At 36.2% G+C, this 27,973-nt stretch overlaps 2 protein-coding genes across 5 annotated transcripts in view; both read left to right on the forward strand.

Annotated features, from left to right (window-relative positions):
* Positions 1-17,342, forward strand: part of LOC125674087 (unconventional myosin-VI-like) — a 50,842-nt gene extending 33,500 nt beyond the window's left edge. For 2 of the 4 annotated variants that reach the window (XM_056159466.1, XM_056159467.1), the window contains 11 exons: positions 844-994; positions 2,674-2,814; positions 3,212-3,288; positions 6,705-6,783; positions 6,974-7,023; positions 7,285-7,389; positions 8,794-8,811; positions 9,399-9,502; positions 12,511-12,645; positions 13,720-13,932; positions 15,420-17,342. In XM_056159466.1, the coding sequence (XP_056015441.1) occupies positions 844-994; positions 2,674-2,814; positions 3,212-3,288; positions 6,705-6,783; positions 6,974-7,023; positions 7,285-7,389; positions 8,794-8,811; positions 9,399-9,502; positions 12,511-12,645; positions 13,720-13,932; positions 15,420-15,613 (1,267 nt within the window). In that variant the 3' untranslated portion in view covers positions 15,614-17,342. The remainder of the gene's footprint in view (positions 1-843; positions 995-2,673; positions 2,815-3,211; positions 3,289-6,704; positions 6,784-6,973; positions 7,024-7,284; positions 7,390-8,793; positions 8,812-9,398; positions 9,503-12,510; positions 12,646-13,719; positions 13,933-15,419) is intronic. The other 2 variants (XM_056159469.1, XM_056159470.1) reach the window with 1 other exon arrangement.
* A 4,929-nt stretch (positions 17,343-22,271) lies between these two features.
* On the forward strand, positions 22,272-23,640 carry LOC125677265 (uncharacterized). The gene has a single exon (XM_048915271.2). The coding sequence runs from the start codon at positions 22,484-22,486 to the stop codon at positions 22,877-22,879; it is 396 nt and encodes a 131-aa protein (XP_048771228.1). The 5' UTR covers positions 22,272-22,483; the 3' UTR covers positions 22,880-23,640.
* The last annotated feature ends 4,333 nt before the right edge of the window (positions 23,641-27,973 follow it).

Genomic DNA, 27,973 nt, shown 5'->3' on the forward strand with positions numbered 1-27,973 from the left:
ATATGATAAAGATTTGTCACATTATTCTGTTGATATACAGCCTTGATAAGCTTCAGTACTAATTTGAAAACATTGAAATTCCCACTATCTACAGAGGCTGTCATGATGTGGAACTCTTTTTGTATTCAAGACCACAAAAATCAACAATTTTCACGTCACACCATCTGTTCCGGTTTTAATAAGATTATAAGGTAATCACAGATGTGCATGTGGTAGATTTTACAAACAAATAGGTTGATGCCTTCCTATCAAGTTGTTAATTGCACTAATGTGAAGGGGAGATGTGAAAAAAGTTTTTTTTTTCGAAATCCCTGACCCAAACAAGTCATCTGAAAAGAAAAGACTGTGTAAACTGTGGATCCAGCATTTGCGTAATGACAAGTTGAAGTTTGGAATATTTGTATGAAGAGGCATGTACCGTCTGCCTGGTCTGCAACTGGAATAAACACCTTCTTTTTTCAATTCCTTCTTGCGAAAGAACAGGCTCAAATCTATACGACTCCAAACTTAACTGTTCGTGACTTGTCATGTTTACAGTGCTGCTGATGAGATAAAACGGAATTGACGGTGTGACGTCATCAATTAACCTTCAATGGCCGCTTTCTTAGCGGTGTGTAAATCAAAATATATGATAAGTTTAGTATTGATTTAACCATTAAACAAGGATTTTTTTGTTGTCAAAGACTGTCATTTACAATATCAGTAAGTAATACTTTGTTCAGAAAAGCAACAATGTGATTAGGGTTGCCTTTCCCTTTGAATATCGAAATGATGGAGTCAGTGCATTCTGTTCATCATGTTATGAGGAGACACTGGGGGTGACTGTTGTTTGATAATCAACAGGTACGAGATGATCGTCCAGGTGAGGCAGTCCCAGGGTCAGCTGTCCCGTATGGAGGAGATCATCAGCCAACTGAAGAAGGACAAAGAGAGGGCCACAAAACAGGCCAAAGACATTGAGAAAGCCTTCCAAGACTTTGTTCACAAAATTAGGGTAAGGGTTGAAACTGTGAAGGCTGAGTGTAAGTGTCAAAGCCGTGAAGGGTGAGTGTAAGGGTCGAAATAGTGAAGGGTGAGTGTAAGTGTCAAAACAGTGAAGGGTGAGTGTAAGGGTCAAAACCGTGAAGGGTGAGTGTAAGGGTCAAAACCGTAAAGGGTGAGTGTAAGGACCTCAAGTCCTTCGTGCAGTTTTTCCTCCAAAACTTGGAACTAATCATTATGGGGCAAACACATAAAGTTAACAGAATTGGGGTATGGGGCAACCACAGAAAGTTAACAAAATCTGGGTATGGGGCAAACACAGAAAGTTCACAGACTCAGGGTATTGGGTAACACAGAAACAGCTATATAACTTTGAGATGATTGCACAGGTGTTGCAATGATTGTACAGGTGTTACAATGACTGTACAGGTGTTACAATGATTGTACAGGTGTTACAATGACTGTATAGGTGTTACAATGACTTTGCAGGTGTTACAATGACTGTATAGGTGTTACAATGATTGCACAGGTGTTGCAATGATTGTAAAGGTGTTACAATGACTTTACAGGTGTTACAATGATTGTACAGGTGTTACAATGACTTTACAGGTGTTACAATGACTGTACAGGTGTTACAATGATTGTACAGGTGTTACAATGACTGTACAGGTGTTACAATGACTTTACAGGTGTTACAATGACTGTACAGGTGTTACAATGATTGTACAGGTGTTACAATGACTTTACAGGTGTTACAAGATCTGTACAGGTGTTACAATGATTGTACAGGTGTTACAATGACTGTACAGGTGTTACAATGACTTTGCAGGTATTACAATGACTGTACAGGTGTTACAATGACTGTACAGGTGTAATAAGTGTACAGGTGTTACAATGACTGTTCAGGTGTTACAATGATTGTACAAGTGTATAATGACTGTACAGGTGTTACAATGATTGTACAAGTGTTACAATGACTGTACAGGTGCTATAATGACTGTACAGGTGTTACAATGACTGTACAGGTGTTACAATGATTGTACAGGTGTTACAATGACTGTATAGGTGTTACAATGACTGTACAGGTGTTACAATGATTGTACAGGTGTTACAATGACTGTATAGGTGTTACAATGACTGTACAGGTGTTACAATGACTGTATAGGTGTTACAATGATTGTACAGGTGTTACAATGACTTTACAGGTGTTACTATGACTGTATAGGTGTTACAATGACTGTATAGGTGTTGTAATGACTGTATAGGTGTTACAATGACTGTACAGTTGTTAAAATGTTTGTACAGGTGTAATGACTGTACAGGTGTTACAATGATTGTACAGGTGTTATGATTGTACAGGTGTTACAATGACTGTATAGGTGTTAAATGACTGTACAGGTGTTATAATGATTGTACAGGTGTAATGACTGTACAGGTGTTACAATGATTGTACAGGTGTTATGATTGTACATGTGTTACAATGATTGTACAAGTGTTATAATGACTGTACAGGTGTTACAATGATTGTACAAGTGTTACAATTACTGTACAGGTGTTACAATGATTGTACAGGTGTTACAATGACTACAGGTGTTATGATAATTGTACAGGTGTTATCTGTACAGGTGTTACAGTGATTTTACAGGTGTTACAGTGATTTTACAGGTGTTACACTTTTGGTTTGGGTTTTAGACTGTGAACATGTCAGCGGAGGAAATGCAGCGGACCATGAATCACCTGCTCAGCCAGATAGATCAGACTTTCCAAGATCTGAGGAAGAAACTGGAGGAGGAGAAGATCAAAGAAGAACAGGATAGGCTCAGGAAGATACAGGTGAGATTGAATCAATACAGGTGAGATTAAATCAATATAGGTGAGATTGTATCAATACAGGTGAGATTAAATCAATGCAGGTGAGATTAAATCAATACAGGTGAGATTAAATCAATGCAGGTGAGATTGTATCAATGCAGGTGAGATTGAATCAATACAGGTGAGATTAAATCAATGCAGGTGAGATTAAATCAATGCAGGTTATCTTTAATAAATGCAGGTTAGATTGAATAGGTGCAGATGAGATTCAATAAGTGGAAGATTTAATGAATACTGAAATATGGTAAAACATTTAATAATACCAACTGGTTTGATAGATAATGTCAGAAATACATTGAGCATGAAGAATTAGGGAGTAATGTTGTTTGCTTTAATGCTGTATGTTTTGGTTTTGTAGGAAGAAATGGAGAGAGAGAGGAAACGAAAGGAAGAGGAAGAAAGAAGGAAGAAACAGGAAGAAGAAGAGAGGAAGCTGTAAGTTATCACAACATCAGAGAATTCAAATACAGGAAGTTGTAAGGTATCATGACCTCAGAGAATTCAGGAAGTTGTAAGTTATCATGACCTCAGAGAATACAGGACGTTGTAAGTTATCACGACCTCAGAGAATTCAGGAAGTTGTAAGTTATCATGACCTCAGAGAATTCAGGAAGTTGTAAGTTATCACGACCTCAGAGAATTCAGGACGTTGTAAGTCATCATGACCTCAGAGAATTCAGGAAGTTTTAAGTTATCATAACGTCAGAGAATTCAAATACAGGAAGTTGTAAGTTATGACCTCAGCGAATTCAGGAAGTTGTAAGTTATCACGACCTCAGAGAATTCAGGAAGTTGTAAGTTATCATGACCTCAAAGAATTCAGGAAGTTGTAAGTCATTACGACCTCAGAGAATTCAGGAAGTTGTAAGTTATAATGACCTCAGAGAATTCAAATACAGGAAGTTGTAAGTTATCATGACCTCAGAGAATTCAGAAAGTTGTAAGTTATCACAACCTCAGGGAATTCAGGAAGTTGTAAGTTATCATGACCTTGGGGATCGTGAAGTTGTAAGTTATCATGATTGTTACCTCGTCAAATGCAAATACTGCGAAATATTTCAATCTGAATAAAAAACTAAATAGAATTTAGATATATTTATGTCAACCCAAGTTCTTTTTACATATTTACATGACGTGTAAAAGTTTTTTCCTTTAAAACGAATTGACGGGAGAGTGAAGCATCAGTGTTGCTGGTTTCCACATTAACGAAAAACTGTTGTGGTGGTCTAAAGGTAGAGCATTTTCGAAAGGGATTTTAAACAAGATACAATCAATTAATCCACATAACGGGACCACACTGTAATGTTGTCTAATGTTTCCACATAACGAGACCACACTGTAATGTTGTCTATTGTTTACACATAACGAGACCACACTGTAATGTTGTTGTCTGTTTCTACATAACGAGACCACACTGTAATGTTGTTGTCTATTGTTTACACATAATGAGACCACACTGTAATGTTGTTGTCTGTTTCTACATAACGAGACCACACTGTAATGTTGTTGTCTATTGTTTACACATAACGAGACCACACTGTAATGTTGTTGTCTATTGTTTACACATAACGAAACCACACTCTAATGTTGTTGTCTATTGTTTACACATAACGAGACCACACTGTAATGTTGTTGTCTATTGTGTACACATAACGAGACCACACTGTAATGTTGTTGTCTATTGTTTACACATAACGAGACCACACTGTAATGTTGTTGTCTATTGTTTCCACATAATGAGACCACACTGTAATGTTGTTGTCTATTGTTTACACATAACGAGACCACACTGTAATGTTGTTGTCTATTGTTTCTACATAACGAGACCACACTGTAATGTTGTTGTCTATTGTTTACACATAACGAGACCACACTGTAATGTTGTTGTCTATTGTTTACACATAACGAGACCACACTGTAATGTTGTTGTCTATTGTTTCTACATAACGAGATCACAGTGTAATGTTGTTGTCTATTGTTTACACATAATGAGACCACACTGTAATGTTGTTGTCTATTTCTACATAATGAGACCACACTGTAATGTTGTTGTCTGTTTCTACATAACAAGACCACACTGTAATGTTGTTGTCTATTGTTTACACATAATGAGACCACACTGTAATGTTGTTGTCTATTTCTACATAACGAGACCACACTGTAATGTTGTTGTCTATTTCTACATAATGAGACCACACTGTAATGTTGTTGTCTGTTTCTACATAATGAGACCACACTGTAATGTTGTTGTCTATTGTTTACACATAACGAGATCACACTGTAATGTTGTTGTCTATTGTTTACACATAACGAGACCACATTGTAATGTTGTCTATTGTTTACACATAACGAGACCACACTGTAATGTTGTCTATTGTTTACACATAACGAGACCACACTGTAATGTTGTCTATTGTTTCTACATAACGAGATCACACTGTAATGTTGTTGTCTATTGTTTACACATAATGAGACCACACTGTAATGTTGTCTAATGTTTCCACATAACGAGACCACACTGTAATGTTGATGTCTATTGTTTACACATAACGAGACCACACTGTAATGTTGTTGTCTATTGTTTACACATAACGAGACCACACTGTAATGTTGTTGTCTATTGTTTACACATAACGAGACCACATTGTAATGTTGTCTATTGTTTCTACATAACGAGACCACACTGTAATGTTGTTGTCTATTGTTTACACATAATGAGACCACACTGTAATGTTGTTGTCTATTGTTTACACATAACGAGACCACACTGTAATGTTGTTGTCTATTGTTTCTACATAACGAGACCACACTGTAATGTTGTCTATTGTTTCCACATAATGAGACCACACTGTAATGTTGTTGTCTGTTTCTACATAATGAGACCACACTGTAATGTTGTTGTCTATTGTTTACACATAATGAGACCACACTGTAATGTTGTTGTCTGTTTCTACATAATGAGACCACACTGTAATGTTGTTGTCTGTTTCTACATAACGAGACCACACTGTAATGTTGTCTATTGTTTCCACATAATGAGACCACACTGTAATGTTGTTGTCTATTGTTTCTACATAACGAGATCACACTGTAATGTTGTTGTCTATTGTTTACACATAATGAGACCACACTGTAATGTTGTTGTCTGTTTCTACATAATGAGACCACACTGTAATGTTGTCTATTGTTTCCACATAATGAGACCACACTGTAATGTTGTTGTCTGTTTCTACATAACGAGATCACACTGTAATGTTGTTGTCTATTGTTTCTACATAACGAGATCACACTGTAATGTTGTTGTCTATTGTTTACACATAATGAGACCACACTGTAATGTTGTTGTCTGTTTCTACATAATGAGACCACACTGTAATGTTGTCTATTGTTTCCACATAATGAGACCACACTGTAATGTTGTTGTCTATTTCTACATAACGAGACCACACTGTAATGTTGTTGTCTGTTTCTACATAACGAGACCACACTGTAATGTTGTCTATTGTTTCCACATAATGAGACCACACTGTAATGTTGTCTATTGTTTCCACATAATGAGACCACACTGTAATGTTGTTGTCTATTGTTTCTACATAACGAGATCACACTGTAATGTTGTTGTCTATTGTTTACACATAATGAGACCACACTGTAATGTTGTTGTCTGTTTCTACATAATGAGACCACACTGTAATGTTGTCTATTGTTTCCACATAATGAGACCACACTGTAATGTTGTTGTGTGTTTCTACATAACGAGACCACACTGTAATGTTGTTGTCTGTTGTTTCGACATAACGAGACCACACTGTAATGTTCTCTTACTATTGTTTCCTCCATTTGTGTTTCAGGAAAGCTGAAATGGAGGCAAAACGTAAGAAGGAAGAGGACGAAAGAAAGAAGAGAGAAGAGGAGGAAAAGAAACAAAAGGTTTCTATTCCTAGTGATTTGTCATGTACCTTTATGTATTTTTAATAGAAAAATGGTTGTGGTTTTTAGAAACTGAAGTATTGACTTAATTTTCGGGGAATAATCTTGTGAACCTAGCCTGTGGAATGTTGCAGGCCCATCCCTTTTGTACTTAGATATATGAATATGATGGTAATTTTTTTTTCTTCAGGCAATTATGTCCGCACAGCTTGAGAAGGAGAGGGAGGACAACAGAAGAAGGTTTCCAAATCTACATTTAATGATAAAACTAGTTTATCTACCTTTAATGATAAAATCAGTTTATCTACATTTGATGATAAAACTAGTTTTAAAATACAAACATACAAGAAATCTTTTCTGTAAGGCAAAGTCAAATTACAGTACATTTCAGTACCTTTTTTGCAGAGTATATTTTTAAGCTATTTGAATCAAAATTGTATATATATGTTAATTAGCTGAGAGAATTGAATGTTGTTATTAGTAATTATTCGTAAATTCCAGACAGGAGATTCTGGAACAAGAGCGCCGTGACCGTGAGCTGGCTCTTCGTCTGGCCTCGGAAAATCAAAGTGAAGTGGAAGATGTTGTGGTACCTCCATTACAAAGGTAAGCGTACTGGAAGGGTGTTTATAGAATGCAAAGGAGCTAGTGTTACCTCCACTATACCGTAGATAGGACCTCGTGAATCCTCGATACAGAAACAAGCTTGCACAGGTTAATGATAAATAGGACCTCGTGGTACCTCCATTACAAAGGTAAGCGTACTGGAAGGGTGTTTATAGAATGCAAAGGAGCCTGTGTTACCTCCACTATACAGATAAATAGGACCTCGTGGTTCCTCCATACAGAGACGAAGTTACCCAGGTTAATGATAAATAGGACCTGATGGTTCCTCGATTCAGAGACAAGCTTACGCAGATTAATGATAAATAAGACCTCGTAGTTCCTTGATACAGAAACAAGCTTACACAGATTAATGATAAATAGGACCTCGTAGTTCCTCGATACAGAGACGAAGTTACCCAGGTTAATGATAATAGGAGCTCATGGTTCCCCAATACAGAGACAAGCTTACATAGGTTAATGATAAATAGGAGCTCATGGTTCATAAATACAGAGATGAGATTACACAGGTTAATGATGAATAGGACCTCATGGTTCCTCGATACAGAGACAAGCTTACATAGGTTAATGATGAATAGGACCTCGTGGTTCCTCAATACAGAGACAATCTTACACAGGTTAATGATGAATAGGACCTCGTGGTTCCTCAATACAGAGACAATCTTACACAGGTTAATGATGAATAGGACCTCGTGGTTCCTCGATACAGAGACAATCTTACACAGGTTAATGATGAATAGGACCTCGTGGTTCCTCGATACAGAGACAATCTTACATAGGTTAATGATGAATAGGACCTTGTGGTTCCTCGATACAGAGACAATCTTACATAGGTTAATGATGAATAGGACCTCGTGGTTCCTCGATACAGAGACAAGCTTACACAGGTTAATGATGAATAGGACCTCGTGGTTCCTTGATACAGAAACATGCTTATGCAGGTTAAATGATATTAAATAAGACCTCATGGTTCCTCGATACAGAGACAAGCTTACACAGGTTAATGATAATTGGGACCTCGTAGTTCCTCGATACAAAGACTAGTTTACATACTGTAGGTTAATGACAGTATAAAATGGATGTTGTAATTCCTTTACTATATAGACACGGAAGTTTTTGATAAAATGAATATATTTGGATATCTAATACAATGCTATTTAAGATCACCAATTTGAAATCTCAACATTGGCATTTTCTGTATTCTGTGCCTTATTACATTAGGTTCATCTGCATCTAGAACTTCATTGCACCGTATTGATGAGCATTCTAAGGTTCATTGCACCGTATTGATGAGCATTCTAAGGCTGTGTTTGTTATGTATGTTTAGTTCACTGTGTGTACCAACTGTTTACTTCATACATAAATGATTTTTTTTCTTATGTACAGCGCTGGTGATGGTAAAAAGTAAGATATTTATCTTTTATGTTGAAAAAAATTCTTCTGTAATGAATATTAGAGTGTTCATGTGAGATGGAATCTGGAAAATGAATGAAACACGAGAACAAAAGTTATATCATGCATCAATGTCTGGTCGACAATTTCATCACTTACTCGCGTGTTGTATGGAGTCTATTACAACGCACTAAGCACTCAAATATCACTTCTCCCCTCTGCAAAGCTACTTTGTGCTAGAACTGCCAATGTTTGTCAGGGATAAGTATTAACGCAGTGTAAATGTTAAGTGTCAGCTTGTGACAGGATTTTACTCAATAAAATTCAATATCTTCTGAAAGAAGATCCAACTGATTATATATTTTAGAGCCAAGTCTTTTCGTTTGTAAATTTGCCTTGTAGACAAAGCAATGTATAAAGCTGTCTGTTTAAGCTGCATTTATATTCAGTATATATATATACATGATGTAATCGTGTCTGCTTCATCTGCACTCAGTCTACCATCTCAAGCCTCTCCAGCAGGAAATTCTGTGTGACCGTTTTTCAATCGATATCAAGTGTAAGCTGCTACGTCATGTGACTGCTGTTTCTATTTTTAGATCTGAGGAGGTTCGGGCCACCAGGGCAGCTGCTCTGCAGAAGAAGTACGACTTGTCTAAGTGGAAGTACGCGGAGCTTAGAGACGCCATCAACACGTCATGTGGTACGCCACTGCTTCAATTACTCTGGCTTCATCCAGCTTTTTTTATTGGCACCAAACTTTTTGGATTTCTGAAAAATTACTGTGTCAGTGATACTTTATTTCCTGAAAAGTAGCTCTATGGTTTTTCCTTTTATTCGCAAAACTATGTGATTGATTTTCTGGTTATACATCCCCACTAAAACTATGAGAACGATTTTCTGGTTATACACCCCCACTAAAACTACAATGAAAATTTTAATTCAATGAAAATTTTGAAACCACAATATTTGTCATTGCAATAAGATACATTGATTCAGAAGCTGACATTGATTTCAATTGGGCCAAAATCCAGCTTCTGTCTTTTATAAACTATCAACATTATCAATTTTGTCCTAGGAACTACAGGACCAATTTCAACTAAATTTGCAACAAATGATCCTTAGGGCTATTCCAGCAAAAAAAATATGGTGGGAGGGAAGGCACTTTATTTTTAAGACAGCCACCCATACAATTAAATTTTCCTCTGCTACCACCACCCATACAATTAGATTCTCCCCTGCCACCACCACCCATACAATTCAATACTTTTCATTTAACATAACAAATGGATGAACCATATGATATTTTAGAACTTAATTCTAGTTTATATTTTTAAAAATGCAAAAAATATAAGCAATAAAATGTCTTTCTTTGTTGTTTCATCGGGAGATGAAGGTAGCATCATTGCAGAAAAAATTACATATTTTGGTTTCCAATGCAATTTTGGTAGGGAGAAAAAAAGGATGATCTCAGCATATAAAATGAGAGAAAAAATGCAATTAATTTTGTATACTCTGGAAACATGCGAGTTGTAGAAACCTAAGTTCTGTTTGCTTATTATAAACGAACAGTTTCACTACACTAATGATGTGGGATATTGTCATATCATTTCTGGACTAGATGTGCATGTCCTTTTTACTCATGTCATGATCTGGGTGCTTGTTAATTGTTGAAATAACAAGTTGGGTTTTTTTTTAATGATATAAAACTAAATAAAATATGAATATATTATACCACTTTAAATTTAAATTCACATATATTGTTCCTCTCTTTATTGCTTTTAAAAGACAAGTGTCTTATTACATCAGTTACAATATGTATACATAAAATGGCATTGTATAGCGGTGTACAAATTCAAGCAAGCAACGAAGAAGAACTTTTCAACAAGTTACGTTTTCTCGCAACTTAAGTGCAAGACATAGATATTTCCCTAAATTACAAAGTGTATGCATATAGATTGTGACTTTTTCCCTTTGAGTTTTACAACCTTTTCGTGTAATTTCACCTTTCTGAAACGACTGTACATTTTTCCAATTGTAACAAATTCCTTTTTCCTTAGTCTACAATCTCTCGTACAGGAAACTCGCGAATATTCCATTTAAAATTTCAGTCCCAAGCATAATATTTACCTGATTTATATCGCAATCAGGCAAATTTTCCACTCTGTTAAACGTAATGGTATACCAGGTGGGAGATTTCATATCCGAATTACCCCACACATCTCAAAGTCTGTCGAAATTCACACCTTCGGAAACAACAGTCGTGATTCCCTGATCCTTGATTTTGTTAAATAAACAACAACTCGGGTTTTGGTAATTAACCTCACACGACGCTGCATGTTAATTACACGTTAACCAATTGATAGCTTGGGTATAATAATTGCATGATTCAGAGTGCCGATTAAAGTAGATCACCGCCGAACTAGTACCTGTGCATTTTAAAACGAAAGTGTTAGGGGCGACTGAAATCGAAAGTAGGAATCGCGTTGTAATCGAAAAAATGTACAGTCGTTTCATAAAGGTGAAATTATACGAAAAGGTTGCAAAACTCATGATCGTTGGTTGCGTTAGACAGGTGGTCGTTTAGGACAGGTACAATAGGTTGGGTAACGCCTTGGAGGGGAAAGTTTTACGGTAACATTGAGTTATCTGCCCATTTATCAATCTTTTATCTGTACTTAAGTTAATGTAGAATGGCTCCGCTTTTCTTCTTCTTTTGTAATAAAAGAAACGTAACGTGATACGTTTTCACTTTTATCATAATTCACAGACACCCATGTTTTTTATTTAACCTGGAAGACAACCACCCATACAAATATAATTTCCCAAATCACCCCCACCCATCCAAAAAAATATCGGCTGCCATCCCCCCCCCATACGTTTTTTGCTGGAATAGCCCTTAGGTAAAGGGGTTCCAAGTTTGTTCAAATTAAGGGTCCCCTATTCCAAGGGAAGATAATCACAAATGGTTTTAAAATATTTTTCTCAAGGACCAAACAAACAGAAAAGCAGAAACTTAATGGAAATGTTCTTATATACTGAGGATTTAAGTTTGTTCCTACCAATAACCTTCAGATCCAAGGCAGAGTTACAACAGGGGCTCAAAGCTTGGTTGTATATGTTAAATGGGGGATTGATCATTTCTTAAAATGAAACTGATAAGAAAATTGCTCATTGTACTGACCCAAGTCTATTTCATGTAGATGTGGCATTTCTCTACTTTTTATCTAACTATGTAAAGTCTAGGAGTTAATGATTCTCCTTGTGGCAAAAAGTATGTGTATAGTGCACTGCATGTGACAATCAGAAACCAGTTTAAGGAATCATAACATTCATAAATTCATAGATTGATTTCACTTATATCAGTGCGACTGATTTTATCGCTGCTTGTTTCCGACATTGAGTTGTTGGATGCCTTTATTATATCAGTACAACTGAATTTAGCACTGCTTGTTTCCGACATTGAGTTGTTGGATGCCTTTATTATATCAGTACGACTGAATTTAGCACTGCTTGTTTCCGACATTGAGTTGTTGGATGCCTTTATTATATCAGTACGACTGAATTTAGCACTGCTTGTTTCAGACATTGAGTTGTTGGATGCCTTTATTAGATCAGTACGACTGATTTTAGCGCTGCTTGTTTCCGACATTGAGTTGTTGGATGCCTTTATTATATCAGTACGACTGAATTTAGCACTGCTTGTTTCAGACATCGAGTTGTTGGACGCCTGCCGAGAGGAGTTTCACCGGCGTCTAAAGGTGTACCACAGCTGGAAACAAAAAAACAAGAAGAAGACTGATGATAAAGGAGAACAAAGAGCGCCGGAGAGCGTCACTGTTAACGGTAGGTTTAATCAAAGTACTGTCACTGTTAACGGTGGGTGTAATCAAAGTACTGTCACTGTTAACGGTGGGTGTAATCAAAGTACTGTCACTGTTAACGGTGGGTGTAAACAAAGTACTGTCACTGTTAATGGTGGGTGTAAACAAAGTACTGTCACTGTTAACGGTGGGTGTAATCAAAGTACTGTCACTGTTAACGGTGGGTGTAATCAAAGTACTGTCACTGTTAACGGTGGATGTAATCAAAGTACTGTCACTGTTAACAGTGGGTGTAATCAAAGTACTGTCACTGTTAACGGTGGGTGTAATCAAAGTACTGTCACTACTAACTGTGGGTGTAATCAAAGTACTGTCACTGCCAACAGTGGGTGTATTTAAAGTACTGTCACTGCTAACAGTAGGTGTAATCAAAGTACTGTCACTGCCAACAGTGGGTGTATTTAAAGTACTGTCACTGCTAACGGTAGGTGTAATCAAAGTACTGTCACTACTAACAGTGGGTGTAATCAAAGTACTGTCACTGCTAATGGTGGGTTTAAATCAAAGTACTATTGTTGCTAACGATAAAACCATAGTCACTAATGGTGAGAGTGCCACCGCTAGTGATTAAAATGTATTCATGACAAAATTTAAAGAATTTGATAAAAGATAAATTGTGATTTGTTACTTTATTGCATTTGATTAAAGAAAAAGGTGAAATGAGTGACGCAATATTGAAGAGAAACATAAATCTGATTGAAGCTTTTGGACAATAACACCAGCATATCATCATATGTAAATTACAATGTAAACATTAGCATAAAATGCTTATATTTTGACTCTTTTGTGCTAAGAATTGCAGTTTAGAATTGTTTGGAAATGTGCTAGCATGTATTACTCATTTGTGCACTGCAGGACCATTTTCAAAAAAGAAACCAGAAATGTAATTGTATTAAGAGTAAATATTTACTCAATTTTGATACTAATGTTCTGTTGAATATATAAAGGAAATAACTCTTTCTTTGTGTTGATTGACTTATAAAAAAAAAATCTGATATAGACCTGATTAATACCATCATGTTTTAATTTCCAACAGCTTCAGAAGCACAGGTGGCACCAAAACAAGCGGCACCAAGTGCTGATAACATGCAGCGATTTTTCCGGATTCCATTTGCACGGCCCTCGGACGAGTTCCGTGACGACCCCACCCACAAGAAGCATGGTCAGTGGTATGCCCACTTCGATGGACAGTATATTGCCCGTCAGATGGAGCTGTATCCGGACAAAGAGCCACTTCTTCTGCTTGCTGGTGAGTAATGTGCACACAAAAAGAGTTGTCATGGGGGGGATAATTACTCAAGATGTCAACTTAAAATCTGTAATGAAGGAGCTGTGCAAAACAATTTTGATGTAATCATACTGGAATTTCATGTAGAGGGTCACAATGTGTTGTGTCATATATTGAAATTACAAAAGGTCATTTACATAGAAACACCAGATTTATATGACTGATTATCATACTGATAAAACGTAACAAATGATTATTTGATCATTTAACATAACATTATCGTAAGAATGATAATTTCGTTATGTAATATCACGTCATTATAATGATGATGATTTGATAATGGAATATAACATTTTCTCACATGATCGCCAGTGTGTAACTGACATTACTCATGTGAGACAGCCGTGTGAGATTTTTCTGTCTTATACTGTAATGAGATCATTGATTATGATGTCGTGTAATTCCTATGATTTGCATAACATATAGAAGTAAAATATATGACATTGTTTTCTTCATCTCAATTTGAGATAGCTTTCTGGGGGACAGTTCTGGGCTTTTTAGTTTACACAAAGCATAAACCAATTTTGGGTTTTTATGCTTTTTCTGACAGTTTAATTTGTGTTTGTATTGAAGTTCAAATGAGGATTTTAATCATTTTCAATTTTCTCAAATCTTGTGAATGAATGCACTAAACTGTGGGTAAAATGTGAGAAAAATAATCCTTCATTATTTTCTCATGAGGAATGGGTAAATTCTTCCTCAGGGACAAGATTCACTGTCTAGGACTCGGCAAATCCTCGTCCCTGTGAAGCTTGTTCCCTCGATGGAATTTCCCAATGCCACACTCGTTCTGACAAGGGTCTCTATAAATCACAACGATAATTGTTTGATGATATAACATGACATCGTAACAATGATGATTTGATAACATTGGCATCCATCCACTGTTAATGATTTCGTATAATAGGTATTCAATCAACATTTAATGATCTTTTGGTATAGTTATTTAATTGTGCTAATGACTTTGTTATTGGTACTTGGGGTAGCTCACTACACCAAAGCTTATACTCTTTATTACAAGATGGCAATTTAAACGTTTCATGGAATTGTTTGTATTCATCGATTTGGTTGTATATTATCATAGCTCAGTCAGTGGTTAAAGCTTTGGACTGAAGAACCGCAGGTCCGAAGTTCAAATCCACCAGAGGCTTTTGTTCTTTTGTATTGAAATACATTTTGGAAAATCATTTTTAATCCAAAATTGCATATTTTCCACCTTTTTGACAAATACACTTAATATATATTATCATATTTTTCATAATGAAATCATTTCATGTTGATTTGAGAAATTCTCTCAAGATGTAGTGAGCTACCTTAATCGTTTTCTAATGACTGTGTTACAGGTATTTAATCAATCATGCATAACTTTGTTTTATACCAGAACAAGAAATAACTTTAAATGATTTACAACAAGTATTCAATTGACTGTAAAAGACTTTTTGTTATAGGTATTCATGACCTACAGATGTGCGAGCTGAGCTTAGACGAGACCGGTCTCACTCGTAAGAAGGGGGCAGAAATCCTAGGGAAAGATTTCGAGGTTGAGTGGAATAAACACAGCGGCCGAGATATCCTGAAGAACAACGCTAACAAGGTCTCGTCTGCGTTTCTTCAAAAACGTCTGGGAGTTGTAAGAAAGTGACCCCACATTGTAATTAACTCTCTAGGTTTATAAAATTCTGAATGGGGACCAGTAGTTTTAGCTAGAGTAAATACACAATAGATGTTTATTTATTGAAGGGAAGCTAATCTACACAAGAGGGATTTCAAGTTTTTCTTTATAAGATTATTTTTATACCAGAGTATTTATCTGTTGTTTAGACCAATGATATACAGGGTTTATCTCCCTTCGTCCTTATTTAAGAAGAAGTGTTACTTCGTAGTTCTGGTTCATTGTATGTGTGCTTGTCTGTGAAATCATTGTGTGCATTTATTAAAATCGTGGAAATGATGTATACTTAGATGTAAGCTTTATGTCAACCCGCATGCTTGTTAACTCTGACACAGGAGAGGGCACATGATGTGTCGTGTGGTTTTAATGTCCAAAATTCTACAAATACATTTATATGGCTGACTTTAATTATGGTTTAAGGTAGTATCTTGTCGGGTTTATAGTACAGACATTTATTTGAGAAAATGGTTCCGTGTTGTCAGATGAGATGTCAGTGTTTGCATATTACAAATCTAATTGTGACAGCCTTCATGTTCATAACCAAATGTAAATTGACTTTGATTGATAAACATGTGATTTCAGAAGGAAAGATGTTATTGTTGATTTAGAATTGAATATTGAATGATATACCAATGTGCATGGAGGAATTGTCTGTTGAAACAAATGCATCTCATGGTATCAAAATGTCCAGATCTCCTGAGTATTATATATTTAGTATTTTAAAGTTCTATTTTTTAAAAAGTGGGGGAGGGTATTGATAATGATGAATACATGTATTGAGGTGTATGTTTTGTGCTGCACTGTATATGAATTTATTTGTGAATGTTTCAATGTCGGAGTAGTAGAAAAACAACTTTTTGAAAATTGGAATCTTGATGCATAGATGAAATGTATTGACAGAAATTGAAATTGATTAAGAAACCATATATAAATATGAATTACTGGGATTAAGAAACTATATACTGGGTGTCTGATGGTATCATCCCTGTAGTAATTTATTGTAGAGCCTACAGCTGGACTGGGACTGACATGTGTTAGGTGGAATAGGTTTTACTTTTAAAAGATATCCGTCATTTTCATCTACATTCTTAGCTGAGGAAATCCAGTGCACATTTCGAGGGTATTGCTTCACCATAGAGTTATTGATTTTACATGTAATTCACTATTTAACATATACCTAAATGCAGAATATATGTATTAATGTGTTAGAAAATGTCATACTGAAACATGTAGATCCATCAGAAATAGTTTTATATACAATGTACATTATGAAGGAAAGCAAGATCAGCAGTGCCTACAGGGTTTTTTTGTTTTTTTTTTTGGTAAATGAATTAGAAAATGTCTCGCAGTCTGATTATATAGAACAGAAATTTATTTTTCCTTCGGATTATGGTGAAAGGTAGAAAACAAGCACTCCCCTAGAGAGTGCATACAATCACTGATTCAGATCACCCTGGCTAACGCTAAATGCTGTAGTTGTGTGTGGAGATCAGACTTGTCACCAATCAGATTTATCACCAATCTGGCTAACACCAAATGCTGTAGTTGTGTGTGGAGATCAGACTTATCATCACTCTGGCTAATGTCAAATGCTGTAGTTGAGTGTGGATAAGATGCACTGTGTAGAGGTGCTATTCATGAATTGGTCGGGATTTATGTGTTGTCTATGTTTGGCAAATAAATGTGTGCAACCATGAAAGACTATTCATTATGTTTTTGGTTTGAGGTGATGAAGTTACAGGGTTAATGACTGTTGAATGCTTTTTTGTTTAATGCCAAGCTCGAGAATTTTTCACTCATATGCTGGTGAAAGACTGCAAAATTTAGGCCTATACTAGGCGTTTTAGGTCTAAGAGTAAGGAGATATTTATCGGGCCACGGGGCCTCAATTTTTGCAGTTTCGTCTGAAGGACCGCCCTATTTAGTCACCTCTTATGACAAGCAAGAGGTACATAGGACCTTTTGTAACCTGGATCCCCATGTGAGACTAATGAAATTATAACAAAACTGTAGTGTTTACATAATAAGACCTACCTTTAGTTTAGCATGACGAAGAAAACTACCCAGGTGATAAGATTTAGAATAACACCTTTAAGTGTAGATGTACACTCGGGAGTATTATAGAATTAGGCATATAGAAGGTGAAGAGAACGAACAGTGATTAATCTCATAACTCCCATAAAGGTGAAGATAACGAACAGCGATTAATGTCATAACGCCTATAAAGGTGAAGATAACGAACAGTGATTAATCTCGTAACTTCCATAAAGGTGAAGATAACGAACAGTGATTAATATCATAACTTCCATAAAGGTGAAGATAACGAACAGTGATCAATCTCATCACTCCTATAAAGGTGAAGATAACGAACAGCGATCAATCTCATAACTCCCATAAAGGTGAAGATAACGAACAGTGATCAATCTCATAACTCCTATAAAAGTGAAGATAACGAACAGTGATCAATCTCATAACTCCTATAAAAGTGAAGATAACGAACAGTGATCAATCTCATAACTCCTATAAAGGTGAAGATAACGAACAGTGATCAATCTCATAACTCCTATAAAGGTGAAGATAACGAACAGTGATCAATTTCATAAGTCCTATAAAGGTGAAGATAACGAACAGTGATCAATCTCGTATGATGATTCACAACTTGTAGATTATCATGAACTTTGGTATTAAAGCCAGATATTTTACTTTATTAAGAATAGTTGGCCCAATTCTTTTAAAGACATTTAGATATTGATTATCATTAGTGTAGTTTATATGGAAGACCATTCTTAGACTAAAATGACATTTGAAGATCATGCTGTTTGTTTAAAATTTTAACAATATTTATTCATGGAAGATGTATATTTATACGGAAAAGATGAAGATAACTAACAGTGATCAATCTCGTAGCTCCTGTTAAAGAATACAAAATTAAAGAATTGGGCAGACATGGACCCCTAGATATACCAGAGGTGGAATCAGGTGCCTAGGAGGAGTAAGTAGCCCATGTCAACCGGTTACACCAGCCATGAATCCTATGTCTTGATCAGGTAAATGGAGTAATCTGTAGTCAAAATCGGTGTGCCAAAATACACAAACAGAATTACTCTTTAAATTTGCCTGCGCATTAAGTAATCTGGGGAAAAACAGTTTCGAGTTAATGGTGGCAATGTTGCATTCAATTCTTTATTGGCACTGAAGCACATGCAAGTGTTGTTAGCCATGTAGTATGAAACACAAGCAAGAAATGGTTTTCATCTCCCAACAATGGTAGCAAAATATGTTTTCTCTAGGCAGGGGTGGATCCAGAAATTGTGGTTACAAGGGGGTTGGGCGCCCTGGATTTTGCAGATTTTATAGGGCTTGAAATATGTCTCCTATTCAAGTAATTTATACTAATTTCTATCACTTAATAAGGTGAAATTAGTAAAATGACGCAAATTTTAAGGGTTTTTGGAAAAAATTCAAGTTCTCCCAATAAGGTAATTCAAGAAATAAAAAGGTTTTTTTCCTCTCCTCTTAAATCCGCCACTGCTAGGAATGACAGGATTACAATATCTACTTGTTTTTATAAATAACAGATGTGCACTTATTCTTAGTTTTGCTATAAAAGTTACAGGTGTAAAAATTCAATTTCAATGCGTAGCACATATCCATGATTATACGGACATGTAGTTGGACTTCAAATGAATTCAGTGTGGTATACTACATGTACTTGAGAACCCATTTAATCAAAATCATTATCGGAATTAATTTCGATTAAGCGGGGAGTGAGACGATGTAAGGCGGTCAGTTAAAGCGGTGGAATCAGCTGTCGCACTAAAGTCTGGCAGGGATCCAATAAAACAATGGGCGGGTAGTACAATCCAAATACTCTTAAAGATGATTAATATGTTCATTGGAACAATTGATATAGACAGTGGATAATAGTCTTCAGTAGACGGCTAATTGTGGATGTGAGGGCGAAGATACAGAAAAAAAATTGAAAATAGAATAATGAAAAAGACCGCATTGACCGGCGATATTTAGTGGAATGTACTAAACCGTTTGAATATTTCAAACGTCAATCATTTCAGCCTCGGGTCAGCATTATCTTCAGGATTCTTTATCACAAATCATTCAGTTATGACCTAAACTTCATTAATCATGTTTATATGTGTACTTTTCAATATCCAAATTAAAAGAGTCACTAATGCCTTTACAGGAATCTTACTGTATGAGAGAGAGAGAGAGAGAGAGAGAGAGAGAGAGAGAGGGGGGGGGGGTCTTCATGATAAGGAATTCAGCAGGTCTGAAATTTACAGAGATTAATTAATGTTTATATACCCAAGTCAGGTTCGCAAAAAGTTCATTGACTTAAGGTATTCAATCACCCAAAGTCAACAAAAGCGTGCATTTGAGGGTTTCAAAATCATGGTTTATCGACCATTCAAAATATACATGGTAACATGCGTTTATTAATGGTAAATATCTGTTGAACACTCACCTCAAATTGTTTCAAGTTAAGTATGACAGATTTTTATTTATTTTTTTTTTTTTTTACATTAGGTCAAAGTATGGTATATTTTTCGAGATTCTTCTCACATGTAACCTTCGTTACTGATTCCTTGACATGATAATATGTAAGATAAACATTAATTTTCCATGTATTATTCCATAACTTGTATTGGAATTGACTGAGCATATATTTTTCTAATTTGCGAAAGACAATAAATACAGGTTTTCAAAGAAAATATTTAATCAACACAACAAGAAATTATCCGCTGTAAAAGTCAGCAATAAGATTTTAAGAGCGCAAAATAAACGACTAGATATCACTTTCAATATCTTTGAAATGGCAGAAAATAAAATTGATTAACAAATATTCTCGAACATTTCAATATGTATGAAACATGAAAACAAAAGACTGCAATAGTTATAGAACAATAGCTTTTTTGTATGTAAATGAAGTAGCGCTATAATTATGTAACGTATGTTTCAACACTTACACAACAGTACATCCATGAAAATATTATGCCAAAATGATGTCATCATCAGTTATTCTTTACGACTGATGTTGCAAAATCATAACGACATCAATTAATTCAATAATACGAAATCTTTGTCCATACACTGGGTGTTTGATTGACCATATGATCACAGAATATAATCTGGCGACATGAGTAATACATACACCACTGTTTAAAATCATACGCAAAAGGTGTTGAACTTGTATTGAATGAAAATGTAGGTAATACAAATGATATTAACGTAAAGAAAATTAAAAAACACGTTCTCAGATTTTTATATTTGCTTGTTCAATTTTAAGAATTTGTTCGGCGACAGTAACGTATGTTACAAAATTAGGGTAGCTACGCTTCCTACCAAGTTTATAAGTAAAGGGGAACTAAAAAAGTATACTACGTCTAGGGAGGCTATGGGTCCATGAATGCATAGCACACAATATATATGATTTGTTAATATATACTTTCAATTTCATCTCTTCTTTTTTTTTAAAAAGTTTGCGGGCATATATCACACGATATATGCCCGGAAACATTCCGGCCCGCAAACATTACGTCACCATCAATACACTACGCCGTTAATTTTCAAATTTTTCGTGTTTTTCATCTTTTACTCAGTTAAACCAATAAAGAAATTGTTAAAATAAAATCATTGTTAGTTTCTAAATGAAATTGAAAGGATATAACAAAAAGGCTATAGACTTTGTATGGGAAAATATGACGACCTCGTTTTTTGTCGCGGACGAACCTCGCAAGCTCGGTCCGTCTACGCGCCAAAAACTCGGTCGTCATATTTTCCCATACAAAGTCTATAACCTATAAATATAGCTTATTTTCTAATAAAGTGCCGACGACATCGATTGCACGCTTTTATTGACTTTGAGTGCAATGTATAATGACCATATTTCATATCTAATAAATGGGTGGTGGAATATTTGTAATCATGGTATCATTTTGAAGGGTTCACAAATAAAAATAATCCACCATAGGAATTTTCAAAATTTTGTTTACTGCTTGATTTATTTCACCTAGAATTTAACATTGAAGTATATGGGAAAATTATTACAATATTTTAAAAAGAAATATTTTCATACAAATCTCTTAGTAGAAAGTTACACACACTTTCTCTTAATGAAAATATAAAATAAAATTAATCATTGACCACACACATTTTTAGAAAATTAGATTTTTCTTATTTTTACAAAGGGCAGACAACTCTTCCAAAAAGTAGTAAGTGCAAACAGGTCAGCTTCTAATCATTTACCAGACATGTGAATTTCATCTGCTCCACTTTCATCATTATTTAACAATTAACATGTGTGTGTGTGTGTGTGTGTGTGTGTGTGTGTGTGTGTGTGTGTAATATCACAACCTGAGGCGATTGAGTACGCCAGGTTGTTTACTAAATACTGAATACAATGATAGGAGCAGAAATATTGAGTATACCCGTGCAGTAGCTGAGATAACAGAAGTTACATGATACTCGTGACACCTTAAACAATACCAAAAAAAAAAAAGAAAAGAAAGAAAGAAAAGGAATGATTACATCCTCCCTAAAATTCGCTGGAGTCCGATTCGTAAGGATATTCCGGGTTTTCGTTGGCCGTTTGCGATTTACATATTAGTTCATCCCGTCGCTATAGAACTGATGTGACGCTTCGGAAACACTACACGCCATTCTGCACACGGGGTTTAAATCTATTTTCCACATCGATTTGTTGATTTCCACAGCTTAAGAATCGGGCTTTCTGAACTTGTGACACCTTAAGTTGGTTAGCAACCTACAACATCGAGGAAACCAGCACCCACAGAGTAGGGAAACCGAGTTTAGCGACGGGAAATGCCGACAGCCCTGGACCAAAGGCCAGATGAAATAGGGTATCCCCACATCCAGTCCTTCAACCCGAACCCTAAAACTCTGACCTGGGAACGTCTGGAAAACAAACGCCTCAGCAAGTTAGGTCTTGGATCCAAGCGCTATTCTCGCCATTTCCAGCGATTCCAGCGAGACAATACCAACATGTCGGATCCGCTCCCTGCCACGATCGTTAAGGAGGGTGGAACCAGTTACGTTATCATCGGAGGGGAGAAAGTGAAAATGAACTCGATAGCGCCATTTTACACGGAGGAAAAACCCACCTGCGGCTATTTCTTTAGCCGCCAAACGGACAATAAGAAGAAGAAATTCGGAATAGCACCCAGTGACCTTGTCAAGTGGAGGTCTTTTGTGCAGTAATTGGATCCGCTCCTCTGGCAAATTTTAGACCTGTTAAGTGATCACTAAGACTTAGCTTTTTTGCTTTCTATCATGTGGATTTTACGAAAATAGGACAGAGCTTATTTATTTCGTTAAGAGTGCATCTGTGTGGTTTTCCTGGGTCACCTGCTTAATCTCCTTCAATGTGTGGATTTTTATAAATAATGATAAAAAAAAGTGATTATAAATGAAAAAGTAAGTGCACCAGTTTGAAAGAATTATCGAAGTGACGTATTCTGAATGTTAGCTGGTGATTTTGTCATAGAAATGCGCAGCCTGGAGTTATAGTGGAAGTATTTATGACTGTGTGCGCCCAGCGACGTTTCTATTGTTTGTTGATCAGTATTACTGAGAGTATTTGAATAGCTCAAAAGTTTGTTGGTGTTTTTTTTAAACTTGTTTTTTGTTTTACAAATTTTATCTTTGTATTAACCGTGTTATCTGTTCTTACTATCAGTATTGCCCCCACAAGCGTGCTTTGACTATATACACCCTCTATTGCCATCGTTTACACCCTTTTTATTCATGATTATAAATTATGATTTATACTGTATATGTATTGCATAGTATTATTATGATGTGTATTCGGACGAAAACACTGTTTTTTGTGATAAGTGTACATAGTTATGATTTCACTTCTAAGGCTTTTCAAAATAGTCAACTCTATTATTATCATGTTAAAAAAAATCTGTATATGTTCTCCAAATTGTTTAAAGCAATAAAATTAATTTGCATAATAATACATTTTCATTTTCTTTTCCGTATGGATGACCCATAAACACTGCCAGAGACAACTTTGCTAGACGTCTGGACTAAATTTATACAAACGCAGTTTCTGTCAAGCAGGCAAGCGTATATAGAAAGATCGGATACCCACAGGACGCATGTATTTAATTTTGAAAGCGGCTAATCTTGGAATATATTTAATTTTCAATGTAAAAATCATTGGGACATGTAAGTGTCTTATTATTAGCATTTAAATGAAGTGGAACAAAACTGCTTGAAGCAATATCAAGATATAGATTATTTATTTCAGCAGAAGAATATATTGTAGTATTCTACATACATGTATATATAGAGGATATCCAATGCTTTGTAGTTGAATGTGGAGTTTTATTTCAGAGTAACATGGGGGTTTTTGCTTCGCACTCGCGAAAACAAATCGAGAAAAAGTCCCATGCATTATTTTGATCATGTTGTTTGGATAGAATCTGAACTTTCAAACTTTTATCAACCTGTGAACATCGCTTTAATGGTTTTGTGACCTTATATTGTCATCACGTGCGCAATGGTATTTAATTCAGTGTCAATTCTATCTCATTGAAAAAATTATCAAGTTCGGTGCAAAAATATGAATGGTTGGCACGAAAACTGTAGGACCGGAGCGAAAACTGGGACGGGGGCGAAAACTGTGGGAACCAGAAACACATCCAGGGTTTTTTAAAAAGAAAAAGAAAGCAACCTTCAAACATTTTCTAATACATGACAATAACCTTAAACGTTATACTAATTACGCACGCTTTTCAATTTTTAAAACCCTTTCTTTAACTGTTGTTCGTTTACTTAACATGCTTTAAAAAGAAAATCCATTCCACAGACTGCTTTGAGATTTATAGTTACCTATAGAATTCTACACGTACATGCCGGCGCTACTCCACATTCTTCTTTTAAGGATTCTGTGTTTGTGGTATTCTTTATTTTTAAAAAGTATTTGTTTTGTCCAAGTTCTCATACTTATTTATTCTAATGCAAATAACGTAGAACATTCTGTAGTGTTATACTGTTTACATTGTGTATATGAAATATCCTCATAAATTAATAAACACACATCACGGTTGTAAAAACTTCGCAAAGTATATTGAAGCCCGATATTTTTAATTACCGATCCAAGTTCATAAGAATTAAAACTCGGCGTGTGCAGTTTAGGTTTAGTACATGCTAGCGTGTTTTGTTTTTTTTTCCGTGTGTGTAAAATTTGGCGACTTGCTGGATCTAAGGTATGCTAATAGTATTAGCGGAATACCTTTTGGCGGACAAGCAAGATATATCTCTTTTGCAAATACTGAAATCGCAATTGGGTGCATATTTGGCGAGTGAAATTTTGGCAGAAAGTTTTGACCGCTAAAATAAGCCATTTATTACACCGCGAAAAAAAAAAACCCGCTATAACTAAATTAGTACACGTGTCTGTGTAATTAGTACATTTCTCTGTATTATTATAGTCATCGCCTCTTTGTAATAATACATGGATCCTTGGGGGGGCCAGGGGTCCCCCTGTTTGAGGAGGGGGGGGGGATAGTGGGCTGCAATCTTCCCGCTTGTGATCTCTTGGATCCGCGCCTGAATATAGACAGGGTTTTCCAATATGACAAGGTACTCGGTGATAATCAGAATTATGACAGGAGTTTACATTCCCAGCGTCATCGCCCCATTCAGCCGTTAATTCAAATAGGATCAAGCATTGTTCTCGATTGATTTAAGGCATTTAACACGTATACAAACCGAATAAGATTTAAGTAGGTCTGTTTTGTCAGCTCACAAAAAATCTCAGGATATTATCGTTGTAGATACACATATTCTATAGCCTTACGAGAGGAGGTTAAACTATATTAAGCCAAATTAATGCAGTTTTATTAACCGTGAGAAGAAAAAAACTTTCACGCGAGTCGATTCCTTGAGTCCTCCACCGCTTCTATAATGACGTCAAAGAATTTTTTTTTTTTAGAAAGATGATAATAGTTTGTAAATCAACATGAAAATTACGAAATGTATGATTCATAATGGGTATGAGATCACCAGAATCTGAAACTGCCGTAAAAGTTGAATTTTTTTCCTGCAGATTTCAATTTTCTAAAGCATTGGATGGATATGGGGAGAGGTCATCTTACGCTTGTAGTGAAAGGAGGAGGGGGGGGGGGGCACCCTCCGATTAGCCATATTCATAACTTTCGAGCTCAAATTTTTCTCATTCACTTCTATTATCAAATAGTGGGATGGGGGGCAATTAGCTAATATATTTTTATTTGCATGTGAAAATGATGCGTAACAAAAAAGGGGGGCCTCCCTTTAATTGTTCGTGCCTGTTATATGTACATGTATATCTATCATGCGCGGATCTAGAGGTGGGGGTGGGGTGGGGGGTGGGTCGGGAGGGGGGGGGGGGTCCGGACACCCCCCCCCCCCCCATGGAATTTGCAAAGATAAAAAAAATTACATATAATGATTTATAAGAAAAATGAGTTGACTGTTATTATATTATAAATATTTTTTTGTGAAAAGGTTCGACCCCCCCCCCCCCCCCCCGGAAGAAATTTCTGGATCCGCGCCTGTCTGTTATGATATGATAGCTATGATTTATTCCAAATTGACTCGGTGCTTTAGGAGAATTAGTTTATATAGGATCCCTTAATTTCGAGCAGACAGTGCCAGAAGTGTGCCGCAAGTTTGCCGCAAACTGTGTGCCAGAAGTGTGCAGCAAGAGTGTGCCGCAAGTTTGCCGCAAACTGTGTGCCAGAGGAAAAATTTGCATACGAAAAGTATACTTGCGGCAAATATGCCGCACACTGTGTGCCAGAAGTGTGCAGCAAGTGTGTGCCGCAAGTTTGCTGCAAACTGTGTGCCAGAGGAAACATTTGCATACGAAAAGTACACTTGCGGCAAATATGCCGCACACTGTGCCAGAAGTGTGCAGCAAGTGTGTGCCGCAACTGTGCCACAAACTGTGTGCCAGAGGAAAAAATTGCATACGAAAAGTATACTTGCGGCAAATGTGCCGCAACTAGTTGCGGCAAACTTGCCGCAAATGCGCTGCAAATGTGCAGCAACTGTGTGCCAGAGGGCTTATATTTTGGTAAGGGAAGAGGATGAAATTGTGAAAAGTTTACAGACAGACGGACGGACCGACAGCGATTGTCCAAAGATCATCAGAAAAGCTTACGTTTCATGTAACGCAGTTTAGCTAAAATCGATAAATCGGCAGGGGAGACAGATTTATCACTAGTATATTGGTAGGGTTTACTGTGAGGCCTGTCAGAGTTATCTCTCTTGCAACCTCGGTTTCCCCACAACTGGTAAGTACACAATCCCATAGGCGAGGAATTTGAAGTCCGAGAAAGGACCCCAGTGGTTACAGGATGAACCCTGTTGGAGTCGTGGTGTTAGATTAATTAATTGATTAATTGTATATTGTTTAACGCCCCTCTTGGGAATCTTTCACTCATATGGAGACGTCACATGGTGTTAGAGGTCATGTCGGACGCTTCAGGAGTTTAGTATTGTCAAATAAGCAGATGACTTATGTTGATACTTAATTAATATGATAGATGCATTATCAATCTGTCAGCTTCTTAAACTGACACATCTGTGAACAAGTCGTATGCATTACATCACAGGTACCTTGTGGAACTAGTAGCCAAAGATAGTTCAGTTTTACTGGGACCTTCAGAGCCCTGTCCCATGCAATACCCAATTGATTTACCCTGCTTTATCCTTTAAAGGATAGATCTGTAGGACATGGTTTAAAGGGCAATATGCTATCCTCTTTAGATGCCATAGCGACACAGCTAACATACTACGACATGTTTTTATGTTCTTACCATGATTCACACCTGTTTTTATATTCCTATGAAGCATAATTTATTCAAAAACTTCTACATGAGAAGAAAAAATCTCTTGCTGTGGCCTTCAACTCGACATTTATATATCGAAGACGTATTATCTATTAATAATCATTTTCATTCATATGTCGATTCGATGTATACATGTGAACTCGAGATCAAAGACACCACGGAGTCCTCCACATCTGCTTCGTACTTAGATATTTTATCAAAAAGTAATACTAACGGCAAAGTAACAATTCAACTTTATGACAAACGGGACGATTTCAGCTTCCCCATCGTCAACTCCCAATAATTATGTATTCCATTCACATCCCCACATTGTATCCCCACATCATGTTTATATACTAGTATCTCAGCTAATTTGATACGCAAAAGCTTGTTCTGCGTATGATCAGTTATTAAATCGGGGCAGGTTACTGACAAACAAGATGATGTTACAAGGGTTTCAACAGTC

This window comes from Ostrea edulis, chromosome 3 (genome assembly GCF_947568905.1).
Source record: "Ostrea edulis chromosome 3, xbOstEdul1.1, whole genome shotgun sequence".
In the NCBI taxonomy this organism is placed as follows: domain Eukaryota; kingdom Metazoa; phylum Mollusca; class Bivalvia; order Ostreida; family Ostreidae; genus Ostrea; species Ostrea edulis.